This window comes from Brachyistius frenatus, unplaced genomic scaffold (assembly GCF_029030835.1).
Source record: "Brachyistius frenatus isolate BFR_SWC_R1_liver_20210118 unplaced genomic scaffold, ASM2903083v1 Contig_18, whole genome shotgun sequence".
Taxonomy (NCBI): Eukaryota; Metazoa; Chordata; class Actinopteri; family Embiotocidae; genus Brachyistius; species Brachyistius frenatus.
This window is the reverse complement of record NW_027210617.1, coordinates 2,011,485-2,024,666: the sequence shown is the minus strand read 5'-3', so window position 1 is coordinate 2,024,666 and position 13,182 is coordinate 2,011,485. Positions and strand designations below refer to the sequence as shown.

The 13,182-nt window shown below is 43.6% G+C and overlaps 2 protein-coding genes across 6 annotated transcripts in view; both read left to right on the top strand.

The window, feature by feature from the left end:
* The first annotated feature begins 48 nt into the window (after nt 1-48).
* On the top strand, nt 49-2,674 carry coa7 (cytochrome c oxidase assembly factor 7). The gene is made up of 3 exons (XM_069694789.1): nt 49-429; nt 538-678; nt 1,436-2,674. The coding sequence occupies exons 1-3, from the start codon at nt 324-326 to the stop codon at nt 1,879-1,881; spliced, it is 693 nt and encodes a 230-aa protein (XP_069550890.1). The 5' UTR covers nt 49-323; the 3' UTR covers nt 1,882-2,674.
* Nucleotides 2,675-3,031: 357 nt separating this feature from the next.
* The window catches only part of ralgps2 (Ral GEF with PH domain and SH3 binding motif 2), a 71,948-nt gene continuing 61,797 nt past the window's right edge, over nt 3,032-13,182 (top strand). For 2 of the 5 annotated variants that reach the window (XM_069694786.1, XM_069694784.1), the window contains exon 1: nt 3,563-3,701. The gene's annotated coding sequence lies outside the window, so the exon portion shown is untranslated. Of the gene's footprint in view, nt 3,226-3,562; nt 3,702-7,503; nt 7,546-13,182 lie in introns of those variants that run through there. The other 3 variants (XM_069694782.1, XM_069694787.1, XM_069694785.1) reach the window with 3 other exon arrangements.

Genomic DNA, 13,182 nt, shown 5'->3' with positions numbered 1-13,182 from the left:
GTACATGAGCGAGGGGGCGCAGCTACGGCGGCCTGCGAGGAAGGGTTACAAAACCAGGAAAAAGATCATCTGGAGACAAAAGCGTGTTAATGTCCCTCTGGGTTTTTTTTTAAGGGATACTTTTATATGAACTATTGCTACGGGTTTATAGCAGCTTTACAGCTAACCATCTGCGTAGATTTTTAAGTTAAGGGAAAGCTTTTCGCTCTTTAAACTCATTCACCAAGGTCAAACAGCAGCAGTGGACGAGTGAGGCAAGCTAATAAGCCTTGGACACATGTGATTGTAGTAGCGCCAAAACGCGGACCTGCAAAAGTTGAAATATGGCAGGACTTATCAACTTTGAAGATGAGAATGAAGTGAAGCAGTTTTTGGATAATTTAGGAGTGGAGTACAGCTTCCAGTGCTACAAAGAGAAAGATCCGGAAGGTAAGTGTCCCTGCGCTGTTCACAGATCAGTGCTGAAACACGGACCCCGGCCACAGATGGAAATGTATGGTCTGATCTGCTCTGTTTTTCTGACATGTGTTTCTTTAGGGTGCCAAAGGCTCGCTGACTACTTGGAGGGCGTGAAGAAAAACCATGAATCTGCTGCACAAGTGCTCAAACATAACTGTGAGACACACGGACATGGAGAGAGCTGCTATAAACTGGGAGCTTACCACGTCACAGGCAAAGGTACCTTCTTACTCTCCTTACTTACCCTTATTAAGTGTAGAACTTTATGAGACGGTACTGTACTAAAGTACAATGTAAAGGTGCTGCGCTTTAGTTCAGTATTTTCCGCTGTTCTTTACATCTACTCCACTACATTTCAGACGGTGAATTATATTATTTTTTTTAAGGTAAAAATTCCTTGGATTTTGTGTCAAAAACTGGGACACAACTGTAAGAGCTGGAAGGTTTAAGTTCTCAAATTTCATGATAAGGATGTAACAGAAAATGTGGATGTGATGTTTGAGACAGAAATGGAAAAAAAAACGTTTACTGTACTTACTTACTGTACTAAACTGCAAGATAAAGCTTTACAAGCAAACGGTATAATAACATCATTAAATAGATAGAGTTCAGAGTTTTGACTACCCAACAGTTTAAAAAGTATTTACTGACTTCTATTACATACTCAGTTTGATTGATTTGCAGGTAATTGATCATGAAAAATGTAAAGAATCAGTTCAAATACAATTTACTGACACAATTAAATGTGAGATCTTGCTTTTGTTGTGAACACATTAATAATTAACAAGTACCACTTGTAATTTTGATATGTAAGTGAATTTTCTGTTCTTTTATAAAACTTTTGACAGTCTTTTAATTCTCTCTTCTTTTTATTCAGGTGATGGATTTTTAATATAGTTCACATGACTGCTTTCCATAAACTGCATAAAGGTCTTTTCATGAAGCTCCTAGTTATTCTCCCAAATCTTTCCACCAGGTGGAGTCACCGAGTGTCTGAAAACAGCCTACTCCTGCTTCATGCGCTCCTGCAATACTGGAGGAAAGAAGTCCATAGATGCCTGCCACAATGTCGGTCTGTTAGCCCATGATGGACGGGCTACGGAAGAAGGCCCTAACCTTACGGCAGCTCGGCAGTACTACGAGAAGGCCTGCGCAGGTGGCTTTGCTCCCTCCTGCTTTAACCTCAGCGCTTTGTTCATTGGGGGCAATTCCAAAGGGCTGGCACCGGATATGACTCAGGCCTTGAAGTACGCCGCAAGGGCTTGTGAGCTGGGACACGTGTGGGGCTGCGCCAATGCAAGTCGAATGTACAAACTTGGGGACGGTACAGAGAAGGACGAGAAGAAAGCAGAGGAGCTGAAGAATCGAGCAAAGGAGCTCCACGGTTTAGAAAAGGAGAGGCAGCTTAAATTTGGGGAGTGACTGTAATTACACATGTGCTGTTCAGTCAGATTGTTTGCTTTAAAAAACCTGGTGACGGGGTTCAAAAGTTGGAGACGATGTGCTTATTAATTAAATTGACGCGTTTGCCTCATTTACAGTTCGTACGTGATCATTTCAGGGAGCAGTGTTGACGGTGTCAGTAGATTCAAGACAAACAAATCCAATAAGTGTTCATGTGTTAAGTGTTAATAGATTAATCTCTATTCACATACTGTGGATGGTTATTGCTTATGCTCAGTGTTGGGGGGGTGACTGGATACATGGTACAGAGTCATTACATAACAAAATAATTACAAATGTAATGGAGTAGAAAGCACAATGTACATCCGTGATGTCATGGAGTAGAAGTATAAACCTGCTTAAAATGTAATTACGTAAAGTAAAAGTACCTTGAATTTGTACTTAATTACAGTACTTGACTGAATATACTTGATGCTATTCCACCAGTGGTTTTGTATTTTATTGTTAGTATGTAATTGACATTTAACATTGCTGCCTTCTTGGCCAGGTCAGCATCGAAAAAGAAATGTTATCTCAACTGTTTCTGAGATGTGTCCTTTCTGTGTTTTTAGTTTAACCAGGTAAAAATGAAGGAACCCGGGAGTGGTCATAGAGAAGAAAAAAAAAGTCTTTAATCTAAACTGTGTTTAACTACATTGCAGTATAAGTGTGTAACGAATTAATCAATGCGAGGTAAATAATTAATACAAATGTGGGGAACGAATTGTATCTCGTGCGCACGTGGCTTCAATATAAATATGTTTTCTCTCTATGACCAAATCCTCTGTAGTTTTTGTTTTACCAAGTTAAAATTAAAATAAAATGAACGTTAAACTTCCCACTACTGTACATTTCCCCTCCACCCAGATGGTTTCACTACTGGAGTCAGACCACTAGAGGGAGTCCCAGTCAAACGCACAAACTTTGCGAGCCTCTTCAAACCCGACTGGGCGACTTTATCCTGAAGTCTGGCACAACAACGAACAAGAGGTGTCCAGATTTGAACCGACGCTGCACTAACCAGCCCGTCGTTGATGTAGATATTGACAACAACAACAACAAAAAAAAAGGGTAGGGTGTGTGTGTGTGGAGGGGGATAAAGGACTGGAGTAAGCCGGTGTGTTTGAGGATGGTGGGCAGACTGGAAGCTCCGCCCGCTCCGCCGTGCGCCTCCTCATTCAAAACAGAACAGCTGTTGCGACGCGCATCGTCTTGTCCGGAGCGGTTAGCCTAAAAACGGCCCGCTTGTCTGCCGTCTTCTGATGAGATCCTCCGGAGTACCAGAAGAAGATAAAAGAAGAAAAAAAAAATCGGCGCGCTTCGGTGAGTTTACAGCACCTTACCGAGGCCAACTTTGTGACCGTCGGCTGTACTATGTTGAACCCGCCCCCCCCCAATCCACCCCCCCAAAAAAAGCCGTCGAGTTAGCTAGCTCCGTTAAGCCCCGCGGACCGTTTGGGTGTGTTTGCATGTGGAGGATGCTCCCGTGTCAAAGTAAACCGCCATCCATCAGGAGGAGGTGGTGGAGGTGACGGGTGGTGCGACTGGACTTCGTTTTTTTTGGTTTTTTTTTTTGTATGTGTGCTGCAGACTTACGTGCAGCTCGGTGCAGCGGTGTGTTTTTATAGCCATTATTGTATGTTCTCCACCCACGTGAAGATGCGTTCACCTCCTCCCACCTCCCCCCCACACACACCAACCAAGAAGGAGCACCGAAGGAGTTTGATGTTGGTGCTCATATAATAAATCATGCGCTCCCTTTTCCGAGCTCATGAGTCGAGCTAGTGAGCGAGATTTGGGTGAGTTCAACACTAGCGGCTCGTACTTAGTTGTTGCTACACAGTTAGCTTTGCGTTTCAGGGCGGCAGGGAGTTTATGTCGACCCGGCTAGCAGGCGCTCTGCTCCGGATAGCTCATCGGCGGTGAACCCCCCCCCCTCCGCCTCTGCACAGCTACCCTCCGGGGAGTGCTTTTCTGGGTGTGGCGTGGGTTCACCCACGAACAATACAGCGAACAGCCGCGGTCTGTCCTAGTTAAGAGAATTGGCACAAAAGACCGATCGTGAGGGTATTTTTTTTTTGAGTCTGGGGGAAAAAGGGCTGTCCAGTTTATTTATTTTATTTGTCGACGTCGATGCCGTGATATTATTTAAAGGAGATAAAGTTTGTAAGTCTGAGAAACATCCCACCCGCGTCCAGCTGATCGAGCCTCCTCGTATAAGGCCGTCACGCATCACCAATAACGCGGATTCATCACGCAAGTCTCAAAACTTGAAAACACGATTTTCGTGTTTTCACCAGTGAAGTTTAAAATAGGTTTTAAACAATCGGACTCGTCAGCATCAATTTTTTTTTAACACGTGATAACGTGCTTTTATAACTTTGGATATAGTGTATGTAATATTTTGATATATGTAATCTGTTGTATATGTGTTGTTTTCTCTCACGTGCCCAGGGACTGCACATGGTAGATAGTTTAGTCGCTAAATATGGTACAGAGCATCTTTTCTCTTTTTTATATTAATGCATTCATACATGGTCCCTGACATTAATAGATTTAACAAACTAAAGTATAGGTCTGCTACCTCCATTAATGTAATATAATTGTGGATCAATAATATCGGTCTAATTGAGTGAGTCTTCACTTAAATATATTTTTCTTGTAACTATTGTGTCAGACCATCTTGCAGTTTAAAAAGAATATGCAGCCTAAGCATTTATGAATCTTTAGACTGTAATTTAGCTGTTGCATCACAGCTGAGATGGAGGCACGCTGACTTCTAAATGAATCTGTGACTTTGGTAGTCTGATAGCGGTAGTCAGTGTAACATGCTACATCACACTTTGCTGAGAGCAAATGAAAGTGTGGTTCACAGACGAGTGGGCTGCAGGCAGACTCCACTGGCTTTTCACCATTAAACAGACTTTTTATCTTCTTTTTTTCCCCTCTGCTCAAACCTCCTTTCCAACAAACTCTTTGCTCTCCCCCAACCCCTACCCCCCCCCCCCCCCCTTTTTTTTTTTTTTTTAAGAACTCTTAGGAATTTTCCATATCGATATTTAGTGTGGCTGTGTGGAGCTGCTGTTCTCAACACTTAACATATGACCCCGAGGTCACTTGTTCACACTCATGACTTGCGTGCCTTTACAGTCCTGTGGTGTCGTGTTATGCAGAAGAGACTGAAACAATCTCGTTTAGTCTCAGCAATCTTCTAGAACAGCTAAAGTGATGCACAATGTATTAATCCATTGGATAGGGAGGATAGTGGCAGTGACACCAGAACTGAGAGCATTGTTTTCCTGAGTGGTGCGATAATGCCACAGTTTAATGTTTTGCCCAAAAGAGGAAATTAAAACTAATTATTTCCAAATGCTGGAGATCGTCAGTCCTCCTTGTGTCAAAGAAGGAATCTGTGTGGAATTAATTTACTTTAGTGATTCAGACTGACTTAATTTTTCATTTTAATTTTTTATAGATCACCAGTGAAGGTTTTGCCTTGATGATGTGGTTGGTGGGTGTGAAGGGTGCATCGGAAACATCCCCCCTCCCCCACCCACCCACCAAGAAGTCCAAGTATTAGGGCTTAGCTGTTAATCCAATAAAATACAGTTGATTCAGTATTCTATCTTGCGTGGAGCTTTGTGCTGGTCCTAAGCAACACAACTCCCATCTGCATGCCTGTTTACAAAAGCAGTAATTAATAATTATTGTGTATTTTTGGAGTTGATCCTGCTCTTGGTCTCTCTTCCTGACTAAATAAAAACGGCATGTTGCATATCTGTTTCTTGCCAACAGAAACATTGCGAGCGCCTAGAGGTTTTGCTAATCACTTAGTTCTTGTTCTGTTTAAATTTTGCACGACAGCAGTTTCTATAGTCCACATGATCATATTTGCACAGATGCAACCCAACAAGCGAAACATAAGTCTTGCTGCAGTCAGAGTGAGAAAATCATTAAAGGATATACCTTCACAGATATCACCCATAGTACACATTGCAGTTTTGATCCCTGATGTGGACTCCCTTCCTGTGACGTAATTTGAGCCCCGGCTACATTGTTGGTACTCGGTAACGCTACATGCCACCGCCGCCTTCCTGGGCCAAGATAATCCCAGAGTTACCTCATGTATGTGGGCCCATCTGTTCGGCACTGCGATGTAACTGCTCTGTCTAAGGCCTGCAAATGTGATTAGTTGGAGATTACATCTGGGTGTGTGAAATGAAACTCCCTTCTCAGAAGCAGAGCCGTGTGTTTACGAGAGAAAGGGATAAAACATTGGGGGGCTTTCTGCGTCATCAAGTGCAAACATGGGTCTTTCTCAGATTGTGTGTCTCTGCTCCACATTACACCATGTTCATAACATGGTTTATGTAAAACGTTCCTGGTTACAGCGTGTGTGTGTGTGTGTGTGTGTGTGTGTGTGTGTGTGTGTGTGTGTGTGTGTGTGTGTGTGTGTGTGTGTGTGTGTGTGTGTGTGTGTGTGTGTGTGTGTGTGTGTGTGTCCGTCCGTGTGTCCGGAACAATGATGGAGAGTGCAGCTTCGCGTTGGGCTTCCTTTCAGATTGAATAAACAGTCCTCCTTCTCGGTGCGATACATATTCTAGGAGCGTTTTGGTCGGCATTAAGCTTTCTTCCCTCGTGTGACCTCCAACCAGTGCTGTTGCTCAGTTGCCAGGGTAACTTTATGCGCGTGTCTGGCGCATCCATTCAACACAGATGGACCTGCGAAGTCACATGTTGTCACACTCTTCCTCTGAACAACCCCCCACACACACCCTCACACACACACACACACACACACACACACACACACACACACACACGCACACAGCCTCAGCTCTGTCACTTCTTCAAGTACAAATATTCACGTGTTCACTTTCTACTTCGGTTTTTATGTCGACTCCACACGCCACTACCGGAGGTAATATAACGGGTCTCTGCACTTGACTAGTTGTTTTGGAACTCCGATGATAATACGATTGTGCGTTTGACAAAGACTTTTTATATATGAGGTGTTTCTAATGTTGCTGGCAGTTGGTTGAAGTAGGTGTCGCAAGATGTGAGCTCAGCTGACCGTGTGCGTGACTGTGTGTCAGAAAAGATAAAAAAGACGTGGATATTGCACGCCCTGGCCTTTTCACCTGAAATCTCAGAAGCAGGCACCATGTTTCACTGTGTAGATTTAACAACATGCTTTTTTTTTTTTTTTTGTGGTACAAAGAACAGCGCAACATTTGAGGAAGTATTGTTAAACCGTCCCCTCTTATTGTTTTGGTCACATGGTGCCTGGTGTGTTGTAATCCCAGCTCTTGTTTAGGAGAATTTCGAGGCCGCCGAGAGCAGTCGGACAGTGCTGAAGCAGAAACTGAACACGGAGGGTCACTCTTGACTGATGGCTGAATTTCTCTCTCTCTAACACACACACACACACACACACACACACACACACACACACACACACACACACACACACACACACACACACACACCCTGCTAAACACACGGCACAAGCGGCCGAGCAGTGGCAGGAGGCCCGGTGCCTTGAGAACATTTAAGCCTGAATTTAACTGCTGACGGGGTGTGGCTCACACATGAAGGGCTACACAGAGAGTGGACTGCTGCACACCCCTCTCTCCTTTCGAGGTCCCAGTTTCTTGTTTGTGTAACGTTGCTTTTACTTTCTCATTTACATTGCTTTCTTGTTGGGCGTGTGATCTGATGCTATTTTAGTCCTGCTTTGTTTCGACTGCGTTTCATTTTCCCAATCGTCGCACAGTATCACTTGCAATGCAGTGGACATATACAGCCTTCACTAACCGATAAACGTACTGCTAGATCCACCTTTCTTCTTGACGGTTCGGGTTTTTTATAAATAGATCTTGTCCATTTTTTTTGGTGTCGATATGAGACCGGACTGTGAACTTTTTAACTTTTGGTGTGGGCAGTTTTTGATAATGAGGAAAGGCCACAGCTTGGTTACTTGAATAGTATAGGTTTGATACCCCACTTGTAGTCCATGGTTGTGTGCAAATGTGCTTGTCATCTTGCTGATCCTGGTTATTAATGTCTTGAGCATGTAGCTAGAAACGGGGTTAAATATACCACTGAGCACATGTGAGCTCATCTGGTATTTGAGATCATTGAGATGCTTTAACCTAACTCGTGAAACGCTCTTAATAAGTGCTATGTTTGCGTTTAGCGTTGGGCCGACTTGTCAAATAATTTGAGGAACCGCCATGAAATGTTTCTGCTCGGTTCTTGGTCATATGACTGTGTCCGTCTTGTCATGTAGTTCCTGCTAGTGTCGATACATCAGTGTAAAAGTTTTGCTGATTAGGCTTCCACCATCAGCAAAATAATTCTCTTATTAATTCCTGTCAGCTGTTGTCAATGAGAATCTACAATCTTACAAATCGAAAGCCCGGACAAGAAAACCTGTTGGATAAATCGCCGTCACCGCTCACAAGTACCTTCACGTGTATTTTCATCTGTTTGCACATCCATATATACCTGTGTTTTTGCTGTTGTTGTAATCTATATATTTTAAGTCGGCAGCGATAGCTCAACTCACCCAGCTGGTGGGTGTTATGCAGTGTCGGTGTGTCACGGTTGTAGGTGTTCAAGGTCATAACATCAGGGGTCAAAGGTGCGTTCAGGGACAGAGCTGCAGTAAAAGGGCCCAGCCGTGAAGGCACGCAGAATGCCAGCTGTGAGGGTCTCGTTCCATGTGACACTTTGAGGCTGGTCTCAGGCTCTCGTCGCTGCTCTTACTGTACTGCACCAATGTGTTTGCCCATGTGGAGGTGGGCGATACGGCCCAAAAATAATATCAACACATGTCGGGGTATTTCTGTGATGAGGGAAATTCTTGATGATATGAGAACATAATGACACATTTTTTTTAATTTTTTTTTATAATTGCATAAAGAAGTTACAAAGCAACCAAACAAGTGTGATAGTTTTAGGTTCGCTGAAATGTAACAAGTTTGCCTTATTATATATTATATTCAGTAAAAACTAATATTAATGATTTGTTCATATGATCTTTTGTAACCAAATGAGGCTGCTCCCATTTCTGGAACAGACTCCTCCACAATAGAGCACATTTGTTTCCATTAACATTATTACATTATGACTTTTTTTTTTTTTTTTTAGCATATTACAAATTTCATTGTAGTGAAATGATGTGGCACACCCCTGCGTTCTCAGGTGTTTAGAGTAAGATGAGTGTTGACTCTATTATGGTGCCCTCTTCCACAAATAGAGAACAAGGACTCGGACTAATATCCCCCCCCCCCGGCTGACTTGAACGTAAACCGACAGACGCCTCACCCTTCCACTTCCCCTGCATTCTGTCCTGAGCTCAGAACGGCATCATTGCCGGAGACAAGTCTTTGTGATCTCGCAGCACAGCCTCATCTATCCGTCTAAACCCCGAGTGTTTTGGCTCGGGAGCGAAACCGAGAGCCGAGCCTTGGCTACGTCATGAAAACCTGTGAACTTGGTCCTGAACCCGACCAAAGACAATAGATCAGATACAGACAAACATGATTCCAGCTCGGTTCTCTTTAATGCGCTCTCCTCTGTTTGCTTTCTTCTGCTCCCAGCGCGTTCCTTTGTACCTTTCCCTCCCCGAACAGACAAGGCTGTCTCAGGTTCACAGTGGGCGCTTTGACCTCAAGCACACTGTGAATATAAGGCCTTATCCTCCCCACTTGTTCTGCTCTTCGCCTTTCTGACCATCCAGCACCTCTTTGATAAATTATCGCTGATGATTCACGTCTCAAGGCAGACGTGTTTCTCCGTGTCATCTCAAAGAATCCATTTAGATTTGTGTGACTGAGACGATCTGTTTCCTGTCGCCTTTGTCAGGTTTTCCCACCAGTTAGGTCTCGACTTGCAATCAGGGACTTGCATGCACATGCCTACAATTACACACTTCACAACCGTCAATATGGGTATTGTTAAGTCACTTCATGCATGCATTTTGTTTCTGCTGAACTTATTTCACATTGGTGTAGAAATATTTTTAATAATATGAAATTATATTCGAAAAATAATTTGATTTCAATTTTGTTTGTGTTCGTATGTGAAAAGATAACTTGAAGGTTTATTTGGTTTCCTTTTGTCTTTTAGTTAGAATCTGACTAAAGTGGGAGGTTTGCAGGGATTTTGGGAGAGAAGAGGGAGGGTGACATTGCCGCTGGAAACAATGTCTCCTATTTTTAGTCAATTGATGAATGTTTAGTAGCACATAGATCCTGTCTGTGCTCATCCTCCGAGGGAACGGAGGCTCGGACCGATTGTGTCACTGCAACTCCGGCACTTCGTATTGTGTGTGTGTGTGTGTGTGTGTGTGTGTATGGACAAGTGTAGCCCGTGGCCATGCTGCTCTGTGGGAGAGGAGTATCAGAAAAGGGGTGTGAGGGGCTCATTCAGGGAGAGCGGGGATGTGTGTGGGGGGTGGGGAGATTGAAAAGATACAGCTGTTTCTCCGGTCTCAGCTGTTGCTCTTCTTCCTTTTGATGCAGGCTCGGTTTCCCTCTCTCTCTCTCTCAAACAAACACACACACACACACACACACACACACACACACACACACACACACACACACACACACACACACACACACACACACACACACACACAGGAAGAAGCACACAGTGTAACATTGTTCTGCCTTGTGAGAGAAAGATGAAAGAATCAATCTTTCTTAGCTGCTATCAGATGGGAATAGTACTCTATATAAGTAAGAGAGAGAGATTCATGGCCAGATAAGGCTAAATCTGCCTCTGCTCTTTTTTTCTTTTTCTTTGTATCTCTCATTGCTGTTCAGTTTTATTTTTCAGCTTTTTCCCCTCTTGTGTTTTGCATGACGACTGTGTGTGTGTGTGTGTGTGTGTGTGTGTGTGTGTGTGTGTGTGTGTGTCGGTGTCGGTGTCATGTTTAATTCTCCGATGTGACCTTCGACCTTGTGAACTCTCAGCGCAAACAGCTGTGTGCGTAGGCACAGTTCATATCCCTCTCAGACCAGAATCAGGTGACGGTACCCGGTGTAGTTTTGGCTCCCGTGCTTGAACACGAGTGTCGGTAGTTGACACGCTTTGATCTCGCACGTATCCATACGCTTGTCCCTCGCCGCTTTAATTCTCCCTCTCAGTAGCACTGCCCTTTATGTTTTTTAGGTGTAACGAACTGTTTTCATCAGGCCCTGGAGACAGGCAGTGCCATGTTAGGGGAAGTCATGCGTGTAGCACTGGTGTGTAAGCATGTGTTAAGCTGTATGGGAAGCCTCTTAACTTAGTCTTGCTCAGTTAAGCAAGTTCAAAGTAACTTGAGATTGTGGATCAAACCGCTCAGAAAGTTGAACTTGAGGCCTGCCTTACGGACATTACATGACTGTACGGACATTAGTCTGACAATTGCTATCTTACAGACTGTTTGCTTTCAAAGACTCTGCAGAGTCTGACTTTCAAGTTGGTGCACTGCTCTTTTGGGTCAGGCATCTGAGCAGAGTAGGCCAATCTAAGAGAGGACAGAGGGAGGAGGAAGAGGAGGAGGAGGAGGAGGAAGAGGAGGTCATTGTAACAGACTGTAGAGTTTACTGTTGTTTACTGGGGAGTGGATGACTTCAGGGACTGTATTTAAAACACTGACAGACAATACAGTACAGCAGAGCAGCGCTCCTGTTTTTTTTTCTTTCTCAGTAGAGCAGCTACCCTGATTTAGTCTCGTCTCATTCTGACTCATAAAACTACCTCTTGAAAGTAAGTAACAAGTTTGACTGTAAATTTAAACTTTGGCCTGGAAGAAAAAAAAAAAGGAACCAGGGTGCCGCAAGATGGGTACAACGTGTGCAACGGGCCTATAATGAAATGAGTGTTTGGTGGAGAAACATTAAGAACTCGTGTCCTTTTGCTTGATGGGAGCAGCCTCCTGCTTTCGGTGTTTGTCGATAACTCCCCACCTTAGCCAGTTTCCTGTGTCTGGATATACAGACAGTGTCATGTCCGGAAAGAAGGTATTGTTGTGACAGTGGGTGTTTGTGTGTATGTTTGCGCTCGCATAATTGTACTTGTTTGTCATGTTGCAGCATGCAATGTCTCTGAAAATCAAAAGCTCACCCTAAAGCCCAGAGGGCCCAACCGGTATCCAGTCCTGGGAAAGGCTGTGTGTGTGTTTCTCTCTGTGACAGTCGACAGATAATTTGCAGGGCATAATAAGGCTTTAAAGTCTGACTTCAGTGGTCACATTAGGCTAGACTAAAACCTTTTGTAGCTGCTGGTAATATCAATATGTTTCAATAAAAAGGGTTAGAAATGATTCTTTCAGTCACTGTCATGTTCAAGACATCAGTAGGAGATGACATGTGACACGTAGCTAGTAGAAGTCAACAGCAATACTCAGGTTGGCCGTGGTGTTTTAAATGATGTTTAGTTGGTACTAAGGGACCACCGGCCTGAATTGTTGTTACAAAGCAAGCTGGATTCGTGCTCTCATATTATTTATGCTAAATTCTAACTCTGTGCCATCTGAGACTCATCAGACCAGGAAACTTGTTTTTTGTTTTGTTTGTAGTCTTCTGCTGCTCAGTTTCCTGTTCTTAGCTGACAGGAGTAGCACCTGGTGTGGTCCTCTGCTGCTGCAGCCCATCTGCTTCAAGGTTCCACCTGTTGTCTATTCAGAGATGCGCTTCTGCATACCTGAGATGTAATGAGCAGTTATTTGAGTCACTTGCTTTTTTTATCAGTTCAAACCAGTCTGGCCATTGTTCTCTGAACTCTCCCATCAGCAAGGCATTTTTTGCTTTCTTACCGTTCTCTATAAACCTTCGAGATGGTTGTGTGTAAAAGTCCGAGGAGACCAGCAGTTTCTGAAATACTCGCACCCGCCTTTCTGGGAGTAACAACCAGGTCACGTTCAAAGTCACTAAAATCCTCTCTCTTCCCCTTTCTGAAGCTTAGTTTGAGCTTCAGTAGATGCTCTTGACCGTGCCTACATGCCTAAATGGGTTTTATCGGCACATGATTGGCTAATTAGATATTTGCTTTAATGATCAGCTAAGCGCGTGTACCTAATAAAGTGACCAGTGAGCTTTCAAATAGGCTTTCATGCTTGTTGCAGCAGAAAACGCACCCTCAAATTCAATAAAAAAAAAAAAAAAAAAAATATATATATTTTTTTAATGCCAATATTTTTATATGCAGAATACATATAAAAATACTGTGATCCTGTCTGTTAATTTCACCCAACGATGACCCGAAGGTTGCACAGAGCCA

Coding starts and splice junctions, on each gene's coding strand:
- coa7 (XM_069694789.1), top strand. CDS start 324: ATGGCAGGACTTATCAACTTTGAAGATGAGAATGAAGTGAAGCAGTTT. Junction 430..537: donor CAAAGAGAAAGATCCGGAAG/GTAAGTGTCCCT, acceptor GTGTTTCTTTAG/GGTGCCAAAGGCTCGCTGAC. Junction 679..1,435: donor TTACCACGTCACAGGCAAAG/GTACCTTCTTAC, acceptor TCTTTCCACCAG/GTGGAGTCACCGAGTGTCTG.